The 18,333-nt window shown below is 39.5% G+C and overlaps 1 protein-coding gene across 4 annotated transcripts in view; it reads right to left on the bottom strand.

Annotated features, from left to right (window-relative positions):
• PRKN (parkin RBR E3 ubiquitin protein ligase) overlaps window positions 1-18,333 on the bottom strand; it is a 1,291,417-nt gene that overhangs the window by 870,101 nt on the left and 402,983 nt on the right. For all 4 annotated transcript variants that reach the window (XM_007186087.2, XM_007186088.2, XM_028167433.2 and 1 more), the window contains exon 3: window positions 7,126-7,366. In XM_007186087.2, the coding sequence (XP_007186149.2) occupies window positions 7,126-7,366 (241 nt within the window). The remainder of the gene's footprint in view (window positions 1-7,125; window positions 7,367-18,333) is intronic.

The raw sequence follows: 18,333 nt of genomic DNA, 5'->3' as shown, positions 1-18,333 counted from the left end.
GTCCAGTTCTTCTAGCACATTTGTTGAAAAGACTATTTGTTCTCCATCATATTGCCTTTTCTCCTTGTCAAAGATCAGCTGACCATGTTTATGTGGGTCTATTTCTGGGCTCTCTGTTCTGTAGAACTAGTTGTGTATTCTTTCACCACTACTACACTCTCTTAATTGTTGTGGTTTTATAGGAATTCCTAACTTCAGAGACCATCAAGCTTCTGACTTTTTTCTTCTCCTTCAATACTGTGTTGGCTATACTGGGTCTTTTGCCTCTCCATTTAAACTTCAGAATAAGTCTGCTGATATCCACAGAATAACTTGCTAAGATTTTGACTGTAATTGTGTATGTCAAGCTGGGAAGCTGACGTCTTGACAATGTTGAGTCTTCTTATCCATGAACGTGGAAGGTCACTCCACTTACTTAGTTCGTTGATTTCTTTCAGCAAAGTTGTGTGATTTTCCTCATATAGATCCTGTACATATTTTGTTAGGTTTATATCTAAGTATTTCATTTTAGGGGGTGCTAATGTAAATGGTACTGTGTTTTTAATTTCTAATTACATTTTTTCATTGTTGGTATACAGGATAGCAACTGACTCTTTTATATTAACCTTGTATCCTGCAATCTTGATATAATCACTTATTAGATCCAAAAGCTTTTTTTTGTCAAATCCTTTAGATTTTCTGCATTGACAATCACATCATCTATGAACAAAGTCAGTTTTATGATTCCTCCCAATCTGTATACCTTTTGTTTCCTTTTATTGACTTATTGCATTAGCTAGAACTTTCAGTATAATGTTGACAAGGAGTGGCAGAGGTAATTTATTCTTAATTTTTTTAAACATTTGTCTATTTTTAATTTTTTGTATTTTACGTTTTCAAGTTCTATTTCAATAATTCATTCCAGGGACTTCCCTGGTGGTCCAGTGGTTAAACTCCAAGCTTCCACTGCAGGGGACACGGGTTCGATCCCTGGTCAGGAACTAAGATCCCACGTGCGGCATGGGGCAGCCAAAACAAACAAACAAAAATCCATTCCAGCATGTAATGCTTCATCGAAAGTAGTCTCTTTCATTTAGTAAAAAGATGTATAATTATTGTAAAGGAAAATGTTCTTCAAAACGAATGAAATGCGGGCTTCCCTGGTGGCACAGTGGTTGAGAATCTGCCTGCCAGTGCAGGGGACACGGGTTCGAGCCCTGGTCTGGGAAGATCCCACGTGCCGTGGAGCAGCTGGGCCCGTGAGCCACAATTACTGAGCCTGCGCATCTGGAGCCTGTGCTCCGCAACAAGAGAGGCCGTGATAGTGAGAGGCCCACGCACCGCGATGAAGAGTGGCCCCCGCTTGCCGCAACTAGAGAAAGCCCTCGCACAGAAACGAAGACCCAACACAGCCATAAATAAATAAATAAATAAACAAATAAAAACAAAACAAAACTAATGAAATGCTTTGTTAGTAAACTGGGGCAATGAGACTTAGAAAGAACTGGATAGAATTAATGAAAGTTTTCTTTTTGAAGACCCAAAAATTATGAAAAAATAGTACACCTTGTGATATAAAAGTTGAGTTTTAAAATTTGACTACTTGGCTAAAATTAACAATTAACATGATTCTTCAACCTTTATAACCAAAATATCTAGAAGAAAAGCAAAAACTCATTCATTCCTTCTGATATGTATATTTAAATGAATACAGACTAGTGGATACATTGAACACAAGGTTTGGAGTAAGACAGTCCTTAATAGAGTCTTTCTTTGGATTCATTCCTCAAATGATCTGATACTACTTTCCATCTATTAGGAGGATATTAATATATTCTATCTGATGGGGTTTCTGAAGAATTAAACAAGACATTTCATGGAAGCAGGGCTTAGGACAGTGCCAGGTTCAGGATAAGCATTCATAGATGTTGACTATCATTACCACCAGTTCCTGATGCCATGGGTCTTACGGTATTTTGATGATTTGAAACACTGATCCTGTTGCTTCTACCTTGGCATCCTGAAGTTTATTTACAAGCAGCCAAGGTGAACATTCCCTAAGTCACGTCATGTCACTCCATCTCTCAAAACTCCTCCAGTGGCTCCCTTCTCACCAGGGTAAAATCTAGGGCCTACAAGACCCTACACAGCCTACAGTTTTCTGAGGCCTGTGAGGACATGGCTGCCCTGGAGAAGGATTATGAGGAGGTTGGTGTGGATTCTGTTGAAGGAGAGGGAGAGGAAGAAGGAGAGGAATACTAATTACCATTCCTTTCAGCCCTGCAGCATGTCATCCTCAGAATTTCAGCTTCAACATTAGCTGACAGGAGTAAAACTTTCTGATTAGACTGTCTTCACTTTCAACTGTGATCATGTATTACTGTCTTCCTTTCTGACTTCCTGTCTCCTACTGTTTCACTTCCTCTGCCCCAGCCACACTGTCTTCCTTGCTTTCCAATCATGGTCCTGCCTTGGGTCCATACACTCGCTGTCCCCTCTACCTGAGATTCCTGAATGGATGCTCCCTCAAATGCTCTCCTCAATTGTCACTTCATGAGAGAGGCCTCTGACCACCTTATACAAAAGAGCACCCTTTCCAACACTCTGTATTCCCTTTACTATGCTAATTTTTTCACCAGAGAACATATACTTACTAGCTACTTGGCTTTTTGTTTGTTTGCTTGTTTATTATCTTCTTCCCAACTAGAATGAGATCCAATTGGGTTGGTAATTTTGCTGTTACTATTTCCTGCTACATCCCAGCACCTAGAACTGTGCCTGGCATAGAGTAGGGATTCTCTAATTATTTGTTTAAGTAGTTAGCTAACTGCATGACAAATATTGGAGAATATTCCTATTTTTTCCTAGATTCAATAGCTTCTTTCATCTGATTATCAGGAGGGGATGAATGGTGTTTCTTTAAGGAAACACAAACATAATATGTGAACTTAATTCATGCATGGGTTCCTTGGAGTCCAGGAATAGCTTACTCAATGTTCTTATTCAAATGTTTATAAAGTAATATACAATAACAATATTTTAAAACAATACAAATTCTTACTGTGTAGGACAGTGTTACTCAAAGCTTGGCTCCTGGAACCATACTTTCAGCAAGACCTGGGAACTTGTTAGAAATGCAAATTCTCAGTCACCACTCCAGGAAGACTGAGCTGGACCCAGCCCTCAGGTGACACCAATGAGTACTGAACCTTGAGAACCACTGCTTTAAGGAATTCTTAAATGACTCATTTCAGTTCTTTGACTTCCTCTTAAAAATCATAATCTAACATGTCCTAGTTTCTAAATACAAATAGTATAAACTGACTATTAATGTAGATCATGACAATGCCTCTTACATTGACCAATTATCTTTTGCACCTATAAATACCTGAAAGACATGCTCTCAAGTTGCAGTTCTTATTTGTTGCATCTACTCTTGTGGCTACAGCCCAGCTCTCCACCTTTTAGAGCCCTCTCACGTTTGGCGAGCACCTAAATTCTTCCTTGTCTAATTCAAATACCCTGGAAACATGCAGAAAATTGGGTTTATTTCTCTTAAATTTCTTTCTTAAAGGCAGAAGTTTTCAAACATTTTTCAACCAGGGACCTTTTTTCTTTTTTTTCCCCAAATGAAATGCACTGTAGATGCTTCGTATATAAAACTGGTAATTATGAGCCTGCTCTTGCTACTATGGATTGACTTGGTTTGTCCACCTGTCTTTCCCAACCTTCCTCCCACCTGGTTGAAGACTCTAGGTAGCACTCACAGTTGAAAGGTGGGAAAATATTTGCTATAGGGCGGCATTTCTTGGAGTGTGCTCAGCACCAGGATTTCTGAATCTCTGTCCTCAGGTAATGGAATCAGACTTTCTGGCCCTGGAATAAGCATTGAACAAACATTCCCACTAGAGTTTGTGAGTCACTGCTCTAGGAACTCTAAACTGTCATTTTTATTAAAAAAATAATTGTATAAGCACGTCGTTTGCCCACAGTAATTTCAAATAATCCCATTCAAGGTATTCCATTCATTCAAGCAGTAAAATTAACAAGATATTTTAAGAGGTGAAGTTTCATTTTTCTCTGTATACTGCTGAACAAATCATTAGTTCTAAAAGTTCAATACACAGAAAATTCTGATGAATGGCTTATTACATTTACAGTTTTACATGATTTAGGAAACATTGATCACCATTTTTTCTTAGAGATTTTGTGGGAAACTACAGTAAATTGAACAAACATCCTGTCCTCAAAGAGATAAAGTATATACAGAAGGAACTAGAGTACAAAATAGAAAATAATAAGAAGTATGAAAGTTCTGAAAAGGAGATGATTCTTTCCACTTCAGAAGATTAAGGGATGACTCCTTGCAGTTCAGAGTTTCAGTTCAATGCAGAATAAAGCCCTAAAGTTGACCTGGAATAACCCATATTGTTTTGCCTGATTCTTTCCAGATGCAACATAACTTACACCACCACTTCAGCACAGGAAAGGTAACAGGAGAGCTCACTCCTGTTCTGTGGTGATGGAAGGAGAAGCACAATAGGATGCTGGCCACCTGGCATGCCAGCAAGTGTTGCCAAGGCCAGTCCCCAGCCAGCAAAATACATGCAGCTAACAGGCCACCACTGGTCAGTGGGTAAATGAGAAACAGGGTGATTAGAGGTCAGACTACATGAGGTCTGTGTGGAAAGTTAAGGTTAAACAGTCCAATAACCAAGCATACAGTAGCCTGCAAGCTCTTGCAACAGTGCTACTGTACTATGTAAATTTATGAGAGTTTCTTTAATCTATTGTTTGGGTTGAAACAATTACATATTTCACTTAAAATCTAAGTAGAATATTAGACATTTAGCAGAATTTTCTGAGAGTGTACCGGTATCTCAATCACTGTAGAAAGAGAATATTTTCTTCAGTAGAAGTATTATGATCTAGCAAGAGAAACAATGGAAGGTGCCAATAATTCCAAATTTATTAATCATAAAATAAAATCTCAAGAAGACTGAAGGCAATTTTATAATAAAATAAAATAATAAGATTCTACTTTTTAAATCTTCGGATAAATACCAGTGACAAGATAGTAGAATCACAAACATTAGGAAACATTAAAATATGTGAATACCTATAAATGATAATTATTCTGCTTATATTATTATTAATGTTCAGATAATGCACATAAGGGTTTAATTTTGCTCTAAACCAACAGCCCCCACCCTTTTTGGCACCAGGGACCGGTTTCGTGGAAGACAATTTTTCCACGGACAGGGAGTGGGGGGTGGTTCAGGCAGTAATGCGGGTGATGGGGAGCGACGGGGAGAGGCAGATGAAGCTTCGCTCGCTTGCCCACCGCTCACCTCCTGCCGTGCGGCCCGGGCTCCTAACAGGCTACAACCGGTACGGGTCCGCGGCCCACGGGTTGGGGACCCCTGCTCTAAAGATTTCCTATCAGATATAAGTTAGGCCATCTAATTCCAAACTCCTAGTCTCTAAAACCACTTTTTTACATTTTAACCTCTTGGGCGATTCCCTCATACATATCTTCCTCTCTTGGGCGATTCCCTCATACGTATCTTCCAATTCATTAACTGTCTCTTTGGCATTGACAAATTGCTCTTTTAACCAATCTGTTGAGGATTTCTTTTCATTCTAATAGTTAAATTTATGCTCTATTCAATAGCTATCTTTTTCTATTATGTCTGTTTTGTGTTTTGATTTCAATTTTTTATTTTATGTCCTAATTAACATAAAACATTTTTGTTTTGTATTCTGTTTCAAATTTTCATTTTATCTTCTCATGTTTTGGGGGAAACCAATTTCCTAGTTTATGGTGTATGCTCTCCTCCACTCAGGGTAGAATATCCCTTTGTTTGATTTATAATGGGTATCATGAGGACCCCTTCGGTAGGGCTTGTTCATCTCTGGAGGCCATGACCCCCGAGCGTTCTCTGGAATGCTTTTACGTACATTCTGCTTGAAACATCAGATGTGCCAAAGCTTGGGTTTGATATTTATATTAATTCCTCCTTGTGGACAACATAGGTATTGAGAGGTTTAGGTTTATCTCATTTCCCCCATTTCTCAGTTAGTTTTTCAGTCCCCTAGGTGCCCAGTTCATGTAAAGGACATGAAGCCTTCATTCCTTCCACAACCACCTCAGGGCCACCAGAGCACCATGCACTTAAATTCTTGGTTTATTCATTCCTTTATTTAAAGACAGCTGTGTTGTTTCTACTTCTTCACTTACCCCTGGAAAATTTCCTTTTTCTTTTTTTTTTCAATCTCATCTATGATTTTAAAAATATTAATTAAATTTTATTTAGTAATTTTAGCAAGAGGCCTCCATCTTGCTGGTTCCAGAAGTCTCTGACACTGTGAAAGCCATACCAGCCCAGGGCTGCTTACCTCTTCACCTATTGCACGTGGGAGAGAAATAAACTTCTACCTTGCCAAGTCATTGTTATTATTTTGTGTTTTCTGTCACACACAGTCAAAAATAATCCTGTTGTACCTTTGACTATTTAGACTGGAGAATAAAAGACTAAGGGAAACATACTAATACTGTCAAAATAATAAACCGATTGTCATTCATGCCAAAACAAACTTTTGAAATGGGCTGTAGCATAAAGAAGGAAGAATTCTTTCACACAAAGGATATTATTGACGTTGTCATTTGTTCTTAGAACATGCGAATGACTAAAATTACCTCTGAAGTTCTCTTTCTCCTCTTTTAAAATTTCTCTATATCATCAGAAACATAATCAACCAAAATGTATTTTAAGAAAATAAGAAATAGAAGAAAACAAAGGCAAAAGTTGAGAGGGACATATAGGTACCTTAATCATATATTTTGAGCCTAGCACAATGTATCACATGTCCCCACCACCCCTAGTTCCTCCAAAAGTAAACCCAAGATACTATCGCCATGGTCCTGGCACCTTCCCCGTCCCGTATGTTCACTCTTAATATGATAGCTCTGTTTCGTTGTACTTATTAAATGTGTCACCTCAAATTTTACATCCACGTACTCTCCTTCTAGTCATGTCTCCTTCTGGTGATTTAGAACTTGTCATAAATACACACATAGTGAGGCCATTCTTTGTGGAGATTTTACCACACAAAATGCTTTACTAGCCATAGCCAGTCAATTACCTGGCCTTTCAGCTGGTGGGTCACCATTCTCGTTGTCATCCTTCAGAATAATAGCCAGACCCACTGAGTCGGCTGGGAGGATGGAGCTGCTGAGGTCCACACGAGTTAGGCTCTCAGGCTCCCTCTCAGAGCCCCCCGCGGTGCTCTGTGGGCTGTCCCCTCCAGCTGTGCTCCTTTCTGGGACTTTTCTCTGGGGTCTCAGCACAATGTGAACGATGCTCTGCTGATCCAGGTCACAGCTCTGTGGGAGAGTGAAACAAAAACAAAACAAGAAAGGGCAGACATTAAAACACCAGGAGGAGCTGAATTTGTCATCAGTTCTAGAGTGTGTAAAAGACATTGGTTTATGTCCAATGCCTGCATGCAGTCATGGAACTTAAAGAAAAGTGACACGTGTGATTGATTGATCAGGAGAGGCACACTCACCCTGCAGCAGGGGCCAACACCTACACATGTGTGTGTTAATGTTGAACTGGGGCCAGAAACTGAAATGTGGGGATAAATGGAACACGACAACAGATGAAAACTGAAGTAATATTCAGAGGGACATGAAATTTAGCGGGAAAGAAACATGTATCACACTGCATACATAACCATACAGAAAAGTAGTATGCTTTTAAAACTGACTTCCTGGAAATATGTCCTTATAATTTTCAAATTTAAATACTAGCACTCATTTCTGTTTTAAAAAGCACAGAGAGTTGGTTATTACCAACTACAGGGCAATTTTCTCTAGAATTTACAAAACACTTGTTTACAGTAGGCTCCACGTATACCCAGACATCACTAGCAATCACACCACCAGGCCAGTGAAGCAAGAGGACAGGGTACCAGTGTCATCTCGGATCATTCACTGTTTCATCCAATCTCACAATTAAAATCAGTGGACGTCTACAAAAATGTTTTGTATCTATATATTAATGTGTACAAACAGGAGACTTTAAAATTTAGTAGAATTAGTAGAAACTAACACAATATTGTAAAGCAACTATACTCCAATAAAAAATAAAATAAAATAAAATAAAAGCATAAAAAAAAGAAAAGAAAGTTAGACATCAGATAATTTACTTGGACAGAAACTATACTAACTTAAGTTGAATCTCTGTGTCAGAATATCTACTGGGTAGAAACAGTCGTTCATCTGTCTGTCCCTCCTCCCACAGAACGAGGACCCTCCTCTCTCTACAACACCCCCCATTGCCATTCTCCCTCATCTTAGGAAGTTTAAATAACACCCACGCAAAACAACACTGGGAACAATCATAACCCACAAGTGCTGTGTTATCACTATCAAACTTTTAAGAATGGTGCCTGACACTCATCGGCACTCCCTGCCCACACACCACTGCTTGGTGTCAGCCTCGCCCCCTCAGGAAGGTCACCAGCATGCCCTCTGGTCCCAAATCCCACTCTGATCTCTCTGGTCCCGCGTCTCGGGTCTCGGTCACATCAACACACTTTCTCTTCCTGCCGCCTGTCCCTGCAGCTTCCGCTCTCCGCAGGACTGCTCCTACTCAGCAGTGGTCACTCTGTGTCAATCTCTGTCCCCTCAGTCCGCCCCTACCTGAATTCCCTATTTCTGTCAAGGCACGACCATCACCCATGTTATCCAAGTGTCAAGGCTTCCCCTCCACCTAAAACTCCAATTATTCTCCTATGTTTTCTAAGGAGGGCTTCACCACCTTGGAACCTTCCTCCCTACTGTTACATCCAGCAAGGTGTCAAGAGTAACTAATTCTGACTCAGAAATTCCCTTCACTTCTTCAGCTCTTTTACATCCCAATTGTCACGTCCCCATTTTAGGCCTTCATCATTACAAGAGCTTTGTAATTACTTCCTTACCTTCTGTCTTTCCCCACAAACCTTTGTAGAAGAATTTCTGGTGTGTTCTACATAGTCTTCCTAAAGTTTCTCACTGTTACTGGTTAAATATAGTCTAACATCTTACTATCTTCTTCAAGTGTGTTTAGACTCTTCTTTCTAGACCAACTATCTTATGATTTTTATCTTCTTTTCCTCTCCATTATATATGTAGATTATATTATTCTTCAAAAAATATTCACTCTCATCTCCCTTCATCCTGCCCTTGATTTTGGGCTAAGCCATGTGATCAGCTTTGGCTAATAGGACATTTGCAGATGTGATTGAACCACGGCTTTAGAGTATATTTGCACCACTGCCCTGGCTATCAAAAAAGAATCCCTGGAAGTTTCCACCTCTTCAGCCTGGGCCCCAGAACTGCACACATGGCGCAGACCTGAGACCAAGCCATGGAGAGGATCAAGTGCAACCCCACCTATAGCTTGAGCAGAGTCTTCCAGATAAATGCAGGCTCGGGCTGCAGACCCTCAGCTGACCTGAAGATGCATAGGAAAGAGACGGTTATTAATGTATGGCACTGAGATCTTGTGGTTGTTCATTAAGCAGTAATCGCTGACAATACACTATTTTCCATTCCAATTGGACTAATAGACGTTCTACCACCATTTATCATCACCTCAGTGCTCGGCCAGCTCTCTAGGAACTGTACATAGCCTTTAGCCTAAGTCATATCAAACAAACCAACATCAAGATCTGAGTACACTCAAAAGTGGGCATGTGAGGACATGTGCTTTGCAGCAAGGAGAAACAATTGAGAATTAGCATCCTAACATATCCTGAGATTTTCATCCATATTTTGTTCTTTTCAAAAGGTTCAAAAAATCAGTCAGGTAAAATTCCTCTCTCCACAGTCATAACTTACATGCTTCATGTGATCCTCCCAGATAAAAATAATGTCTTTCTCTCTCATCTGAATCCCGGTAATCTTTGCCTGCTATGCTCTTCTATTGCAGTGATCAGAGCTTGGACATTGTGTGTGTGTGTGTGTGTGTGTGTGTGTGTGTGTGTGTGTGTGTGTGTGTGTCTGATCCTCCAACTTAATTTAGAATTCCTTGAGAGCAGCGACTGGGTTACACTTCTACTTTTATTTACCAGAATGCCTCACACAGCACTTTGAACCTAGTAGATGTAGAAAATTCGTCTATGAATTGAAAAGGTAAATGACTGAGAGGAAGTAAGAATGAATGAATGAACAAATATAAGCAGCTATAGACGCATAGACACAATACCTAAAGTGTTCCTCGGGGAGCGAGAAGACTGCAGAGAAAGAACATGGAATTTAAAGTCAAATAGATGTAATTTACTAGCTACGTGATTTTTGGCAAATTACTTTCCCTGCATAAGCTTCAGTTTCTACATATGTCATCAGCAATAATATTACCAACTTTAATGATTGCTCTGAGATGTAAGGAAATATACAGAGTGCAGACTCAATCCAGTCACAACTCAATACATAATTGTCAGTATCACTATCATCATTTACAAGTTTTGAAAACTAAAGAGGGTGGGTCCTTATCTTGTATAAAGATAAAACCTCAGAATAAAACCTCAGAATCCTTTTTGGCTGTTCCACTCACACAATCTTATTTGGAAAATGTATAAAGAAGGTGGAATAAGCAGAATCTACAGATGTGACAGTTATTCTGGTAACTTTCCAGCCTTTCTGTGAACTAAACGTTGATACAAAAAATATCCTATATGCTCAGATGCCAGGAAACACATGAAGAACCTGAGCAAATTCTCAGGGGCTGCTAAAATTGGACAAATATGGAAAAAATTAAAAAACTGAGATTTTCCTTTCAAATTCAGATTTTCCTAATGCTCAGAGTAGAGCTGCAAAGGGGAGTAGGAAGACCCCAAACAGATTTCAGTAGTTATAGTGATATTTATAGAACATATTTCCCTGAGACTCCATCCATGGTTCAGAGACCATTAACTGCTTAATTCTTTGACTCACTTGTAGAAAACGTTGATTTCGGAAGCAGTCGCCTTGCCAGATGGTGCAAGTGCACCACCATGCTAGTTCAGTTCAAAGCCACATTAATAACATGCCCCATGGGCAATAAATTAGATAAAGTTTAGTTGTCTAGCCACTCCAAAGCCCAAAATAATATTTAGGTCTCTTGGTATATGAATGATCCCTCAGCTTTGGGAAGTAGAGATTTTCACGGGAAGACAGCAGAGTTTTCCAACATTGTTTTAAGCCTCTTCAGGGCAAAAACAATGCCTTATTTATCTTTGTTTCCTCAATAACCAGAATATTGCTTGGCAAAGAGGAAACACTTAGTACATTTGTGTTTTCCTTATAACAAGTCATTAATTCAACAAGTAAGGCAGTGACATAAGTCGTTTAGTGTGGACAAAACAAGTGGGTATTCACCCAGCTGGGCTTGGTCTTGTGCCGTCAAGCAGAGATGTTGTCCCACCAGGGACTGAGAGCTCAGTACCATGGGCTCTCTCTCCAGGACCTCTGACTTGGAGATACCCCAGGATTAAGAAAACATCTATGGGAGTTGTCAGCCAACCAATGACCACCTCTCATCCAACTGGCCATTATTCCACGATATACAAGAAATTGATGTAGTTTTCTTTTTCCAAAAAGGAGTCCTTCTGAGGACATGTAGTTAGAATTCAAATATCTGGCAGCCTGGTAATATAATTAGAACACTGAAAATAAGCAAAATTTGAAAAACCTGATAATGCTTTTCAAGATATTCTTAACCTTTTTAAACATTGTAAAAATAAGTAATGTTACTCTAACAAGAAAAATTAACAAGGATTGAAAAGTTATTGGAATGTTGTCCAAGCACTTAAAGAAGGGTTACACAGATAATCTCTAAAATGATTAATAATGAGTTTCAAAAATAGTTAATAATGTCACATATTAACAAAATGCTTTCCCATGCTATGCCGATAACAATTCCATTAATAATAAAAGTAAAATAAATACATAATACACTTAAGCTTTGTACTATTCTCCAGATTGTGTTACAAGGTCTTCAGATGTAGTAAGTTGTTTAATATCCCCATAGTGATCTGAGGGAGCTGCTCTTACAATCCAGAAGTGAGTTGTATGTAAAGCCAGGAGAACTGTGCCTGGAACAAATTAAGCTCTTTAAACATTACTTGTCTCTGTTGTTCATTTCTATTCCACTTCACAGAAGTTAAAGGTGAGCCACAGAGAAATTCATAACAGGCTTAACGTAATCCAGCTCTTAAGTATGAAACCAGGATGGGAACCCAGGCCAAGGACTCCCGATAACCTTCTCTGACTCTCCCGAGCTCCACTATGAGGCTGCAGAGAGGCAGTGAGGCAGTGGGTGGGACAGACAGAGGAGGACAAGTCTATAGGGGCCACGGTGAAGAGTGGGGTTTGGAAGCTGCAATGGATCTGCTTCAGGTACAAAGGAATGATCCGAAGAGCCAGATATGTTAAAAACTAGAGAAGACAGCCCCTGGGACCGGGGCAACCTGGAGGCCACGGAAGAAAGTTTGTGTGGGTCTGATAAAAAACAAAACCAAACAGGACAACAAGACAATGAAATAAGAATCAGTGCCAGTTATAGCTGCATCAGTCAAACCATGCAAGGTAAGAAGAGGGTAGAGGTGGCTCGGCAACGAGGCTGGCAGCCCCCAAAGGTTGGTGCCCGCTTCAGCGGTTTTTAAGTCGGCTCCCCTGCAGATCCCAGACCCCGAGAAGACAGCACTTGTCACACGGGGTTGCACTGCCTATTGATGTGTTTCTCTGTTACCAGACAATCCCATCTTCAAGAAAAGATACTGAATCTTCCTAATGCTGCATCTACAGTATCTACTGTAGTGACCCGGTGGTCACAGTACACACTTCACCTGGGTTTGTTGAACGACTCCACGATCCTGTGAAGCACATGCCAATTGCTGCAGCCATTGCAGAGGTAAGGAAATGTGTCAGATGGCTTTAGTGAGTCGCCTAAATATGACACATAATTAGGAAATGAAAGAGCCAGCTCCACGGCCCATGTTTTCTGGCTCTCAGCCCAATGCTCTTTCAAATATCCCACTTTGGACCCCCCACATTTCTGAGTTCATCATACAAGGATACATGTTAGACAGAACCTCTAACGAGTTTATTTTTTAATTTTGTTTTTAAAGATTTTTTTGTTTGATGTGGACCATTTTCAAAGTCTTTATTGAATTTGTTACAATATTGCTTCTGTTTTATGTTTTGGTTTTTTGGCTGTGAGGCATGTGAGATCTTAGCTCCCCGACCAGGGATCGAACCCATATCTCTTGCATTGGAAGGCGAAGTCTTAACCACTGGACCACCTGAGAAGTCACCAGTTTATTTTACAAGCACACTGATCAATCTACATTCATCACTATACTTGCCATACAAATTTCCATGGTCTTTAAATTAGACTGGGCTGCCTTCAATCTCTTCGATATTATTCATTCATTTTCATTCTCTCCAACTCTGTTAAACTCTTGTTTATCATAAAACATGGTTAAAATAATTACAGTTGGAAGGTTGCCCTACTTCCTATTGTGTCCCAGCTTTACGTTTTAAGGCCTGAAAATCTTGGATTTTCATTTGGATTTTTAATAGCACACATTTTTTTCCCCCAGAAAAGCAATAATATGATCAGCCAAGAATTATCAGATAAAAGATTTCCTAACTTAATAGTCAATGATGTTATCAGATTCTAATTTAAAAAATGATTTTGCCATTAAGGAGCTCTTTCTTAGATAATTTTAAAGAAACACTTTAACACAGCTTAAATTTTCTTTTATTTTCTTCTTCTTTTTTTTTTTGGTTATTAAAGATTCAGAATGTTCATTACTTGCTTCTTCTAAAAAGAACATCTAACAAACAGATGTTTGTGTAAGCCCACCAGAGTTTTTTTTTTATTTCACCAGAGTTTTTAATACAGTACTACTGTACTTTTCAAGGTACTGTACTGTTAGATTAAAAATGTTTTCTTTATTTTTTGTGTTTGTTTTTTTGTGTTATTTGTGTGAAAGTATTATAAACCTATTACAGTACAGTAATATATAACCAATTGTGTTAGTGGGTAACCTAGGCTAACTTTGTTGGACTTAACGAACAAATTGGAGTTATGAACACACTCTCGGGACAGATCTTGTTCGTATGTAGGGGACTTACTGTAGTATATTTTCTGTGTCAAAGAAAGACAATGTGGCAATTATTTAGGGAGCTATTTAAAGGTATTTTTAAATGTAATGGTTCAGAAATGTTTTGTACGGTTATTGCTAACAATGAGATAATGTGGTTAAAGACAACATGAGCTAAGGGCGTTCGGTGAGAGTCAGAATAACCAAAAAGAAACTATTCCCACTGATTTCTTTCTCTTGTGCTCTAGTTACCTCCACAGTGGTGAACAAACACTAAATGCCAGTTTATATTAATTGGATGAGAATAAAAACTGTTCCTTCAACTTCATCTTTCATTTAAAAAAAATAGAGACTTTGAAGAGACATATACTTTATGATTTATGCTTTGAATTTATTTCACATTTCTTATGGCTAGTTTTTATTATGATCAAAGGTATTATGCTACAAAGAGATCCTGAAAGGCCCCCTCTCTGGTTGCCAAAGGCTGAGTAATACAATTACTGGGAAAGGTCAATTAGCCCCACACAAATTAGCCAGTGTGGGTCTGAGCCATGTCACCCTCAAGTCCCTCCCATGACAGGCCTGGGGCCATTTCACTACTCATTAGGACCTGTACAGAGGGAGCTCAGTGGGGAGGGGAAGGAGACAAAGCAAGAATCAACTGACTGCTCTCCTTAGCTATGGGGTAAGTGATTTACTGTGAGAAGAGGTTAGCACCATTGCGCAGGTGAGGTCTGGGATTCCATTCATCCATGCCCACCCTTTCCTAAACACAAAGGATAACAGGGAATCAATCCTATGCCTAAAACCAAGTTAAAATTGTGTTTTATGTTGTAAACTTTACAAGAAATGCCCCCCCTCACAGTGTCGTTCCTCTAAACATTACTTTATCACAAGTTATGATATATTGTTATAAATAATGTAAATATATATGGAATTTTAACATAATTAAACTAATTTTTTACAAATCATTACATACAATGAATGGTATTGCTTGTGGGGGAGTGTCAGGGTTAACAAACAGACCCTCCTTCTTGTGCATACAGGAAAAAACAGGAATCTTGAATAATAATCTCTATTATGTCTTCCTCCTAAAGATATTTTACCTTGAAATGATTCAACCCTGGGGAAAAAAATATGAAGCAGACAAACTGTCACCCAAACTGTCATTTCACATACCACCTCTCTCTCACTGTGTTCTCCCTTTCCCCAACGCAACAAGAACATCTGTATTGCCAAAGAGATTTTGCTAATAATGTGCAAAAACGATATTTTGTAGCTTTGGGGTCATTTCCAAAAACAACAAACAAACAAACTGGAAAAAAAAAACTTTAAAGGATAAAAACCCCTTTATATTCTTGTTTAAAGCCTATTCCTTTCTAGGCCCGAAAAATCAGCCTCCCTGTTTGCTTCTGGTTTTCTTCTCTTCATCCCTCCTATAATTCCACTTTCTAAAAGAATGTGATGGTCTTTGGATGATCTCCACTCCTCCCCCCTTCCCTTTGGTTCTCTCTCTCTCTCTCTCTCTCTCTCTCTCTCTCTCTCCCTCCCTCCCTCCCCTGCCCCTTCCTTTTACCCATCTCTCCTATGCTGTAATTTTAATGCTTTCTCTTGGGTGAACATACAGCATGTGGCCCTGTCCCCTCATTCAGAACCAAAAAGAAGCAGGTGTGCCCCTTGCTTGGTTTCAGCCCAATGCTGGTCACTGTAGAACTGGGAACTAACTAACTAACTAAGCACAGGGAAGGAAATACATTCATTGCTTCAAGGTTGCAATAAGTCAGTAGCCAACTGGAACATAATAAGTTTATTTTATTTCATGACTTTAAAACAAACACTTAGACAACAAAAAAGATGTTTATCTGGAATCAGTGGAAAGCCAGAGTGGTAATTTTGAACTCCTGACTACTTTAAATTAGATCCATCCCCAGAAAAAAAAAAAAAAAAAAGTCATGAAAAACAAATAAAAAATCTCTTAGGAGAAGAAGCAATGGATATTTCCTTATCCAGTCACACACCTAACCCAGAGCTATAAGAAAAGAGATGAGTGTAGACTCTTGAGGGGAGAAATGTAATCAGGGATCATTTACTCTCAGATACTAAAAGTTTCTCACTAAGTCAGGGAGATGCCCTACTGCCATGTAAGACAATGCAGCGAAGCACCACCCTCTTCACCTGGGTCATTCAGTAAATCTGGGGTGTTGCATGTCCCTTGGGCCCTGGCCAGAGCTTGAGTGACTTACAGAGGGATGGAAATATTTAGTCAGGCTCTTCAACAGCAAGGAAGAAACGAGAACTGACAGGCATTCATGTTTACTTTTTTAAACAACTGACACAGAGATAAACAGTTTCACACCTTGGCTATAAATTCCTTAAGTTTCCAGCCTCAGGTTTAAATTTTAGATATAAATACAAAACACAGTTACTTATGTCAGCTCCTGCTTCACAATCTGGGTATCTTATGTCATATGCAACAATTCTTTTGCGTGGGATTAATAAAACATGAAACTGCTATCCTCTTCCACACCTGCACTCTAAGTAGATGCCTGCTTGAGTTGCCCTCCACACACTGGCTGGTATGATGGCATTGAAAGTCTGAGCAAATCGGGAAAAATTCCTAGACTCTGTCATCTGACTACAAGAAAGGATAAATGGTATTCTTTCCTTCTGTTTCAGCAGCTGGTCCTAACTAATTCTTTCTTGTAATCATTTGTTCAGGAGAAAGAATGTGTTAAGGCCAAAAGGCCCTCTGAAGTACATCCCTGAGGGCCACAGCTCTTGCAGGGGAGCAGAGTGCTGCTGCAAGCGCTGCACCGTCACCTGCAGGTGACTGAGAAAGCTGTATGCGCTGGGGCCATGACCAAGCACTCTCAGCTCTGGGCCTTTACTCTGAGATAAATGGTAAATATTGCCTTTGACAAAACTTTTTTTTCTAAATTTATATAACAGAACTTATCTGTAATGAATTTCCTTTACAATTGTTGACTGAGTTTCTTGTTTGTTTTCTTTTTGTTTGTTTGTTTGTTTTACATTTTCATAATATAAACGTTCTCAGGGTATAAGAGGAGAAGAAAACCTCAGAGGCCCATGCAGTCTTCCCCCGGGATAAATCGATTGAAGAAATTTACAAAAATCCATTGTGGATATTAAAACTTTGAGGGCTAAGAGAAAGTGCCTTGAAGTTTGCAGCCAGCATTTTGCGTCTGTCTCTAACAGAAACTAATGAAAACCCACATGTGATAGGTCAGGTCATGTATTTAAAGATAACACGTTTTACTTGCACCTATGTTACTCAAGGTACTTCCGCCACCCTGGTAGAGAGAGGGGAAAGGCAAGGTGGGAGTACAATTATAAGTGAGCTTCTGAGGGAATCTGGACTCACCGCCTTAGCCAGTCAAGACAAAGGCATGGCTTCAGGAACACTGGGCTCAGCCTAAGTGCCTTGATTTAAAAGAAGGCACTAACCTCTCTTTCATTTTAGTTTTCTTCCAACTAAAGGAAGTATAGTATCTACTTAAAATCCATATCTATCAAGAACCTCAGAATGTGAACTTATTTGGAAATAGGGTTTACGTAGATGTAATTATTTAAGGATCTCAAGAGGAAATCCTCCTGGATTTAAGGCCCACTCTAAATCCAATAATTGGTATCTTTATAAGAAGAAGAGAGGACACAGAGTCACACAGAGGACAACTCTAAGTGAAAATGGAGGCAGGGATTGGAGTGATGCTGCTACAAGCCGAGGGATGCTAAGAGCCACCAGAACTGGAAGAGGCCAGGAAATGCTCTTCCCTAGAGCCTTTAGAAGAAGCATCACCCTGTAAACACCTTGATTTCAGACTTCTGACCTCCAGAACTCTGAGCAACAAATGTGTGTTGTTTTAGGTCACCATGTTTGTGGTCCTTTGTTATAATAGCCCTAGAAAACTCAAAAATGAGGGAAAGGCATTCTGGGCAAAAGGGAACAGGATGTGCAAAGTCAGAGTTGAGAGACCTGAGTTGGGAAGAAGAAAAGCTGGAATACATTATGGCTGGGAGCAGAATGCTTTTAGGTAGAGTCAAATATACATGGGGCTCCCCAGGAGGAACCCTAATTTGGCACTCCATAAAGCCAATAACCCTTAAGTATTTTTTCAACATTTATTTAGAGGAGACTTTAACATCTTTAAGGGGTAGAGGTGAGGAGAACTGCTGGTAGCAGCCCCCTTCACAAAC

The sequence above is a fragment of the Balaenoptera acutorostrata genome, chromosome 14 (assembly GCF_949987535.1).
Source record: "Balaenoptera acutorostrata chromosome 14, mBalAcu1.1, whole genome shotgun sequence".
Lineage (NCBI taxonomy): Eukaryota > Metazoa > Chordata > Mammalia > Artiodactyla > Balaenopteridae > Balaenoptera > Balaenoptera acutorostrata.
This window is presented reverse-complemented; position numbering and strand designations above follow the sequence as displayed.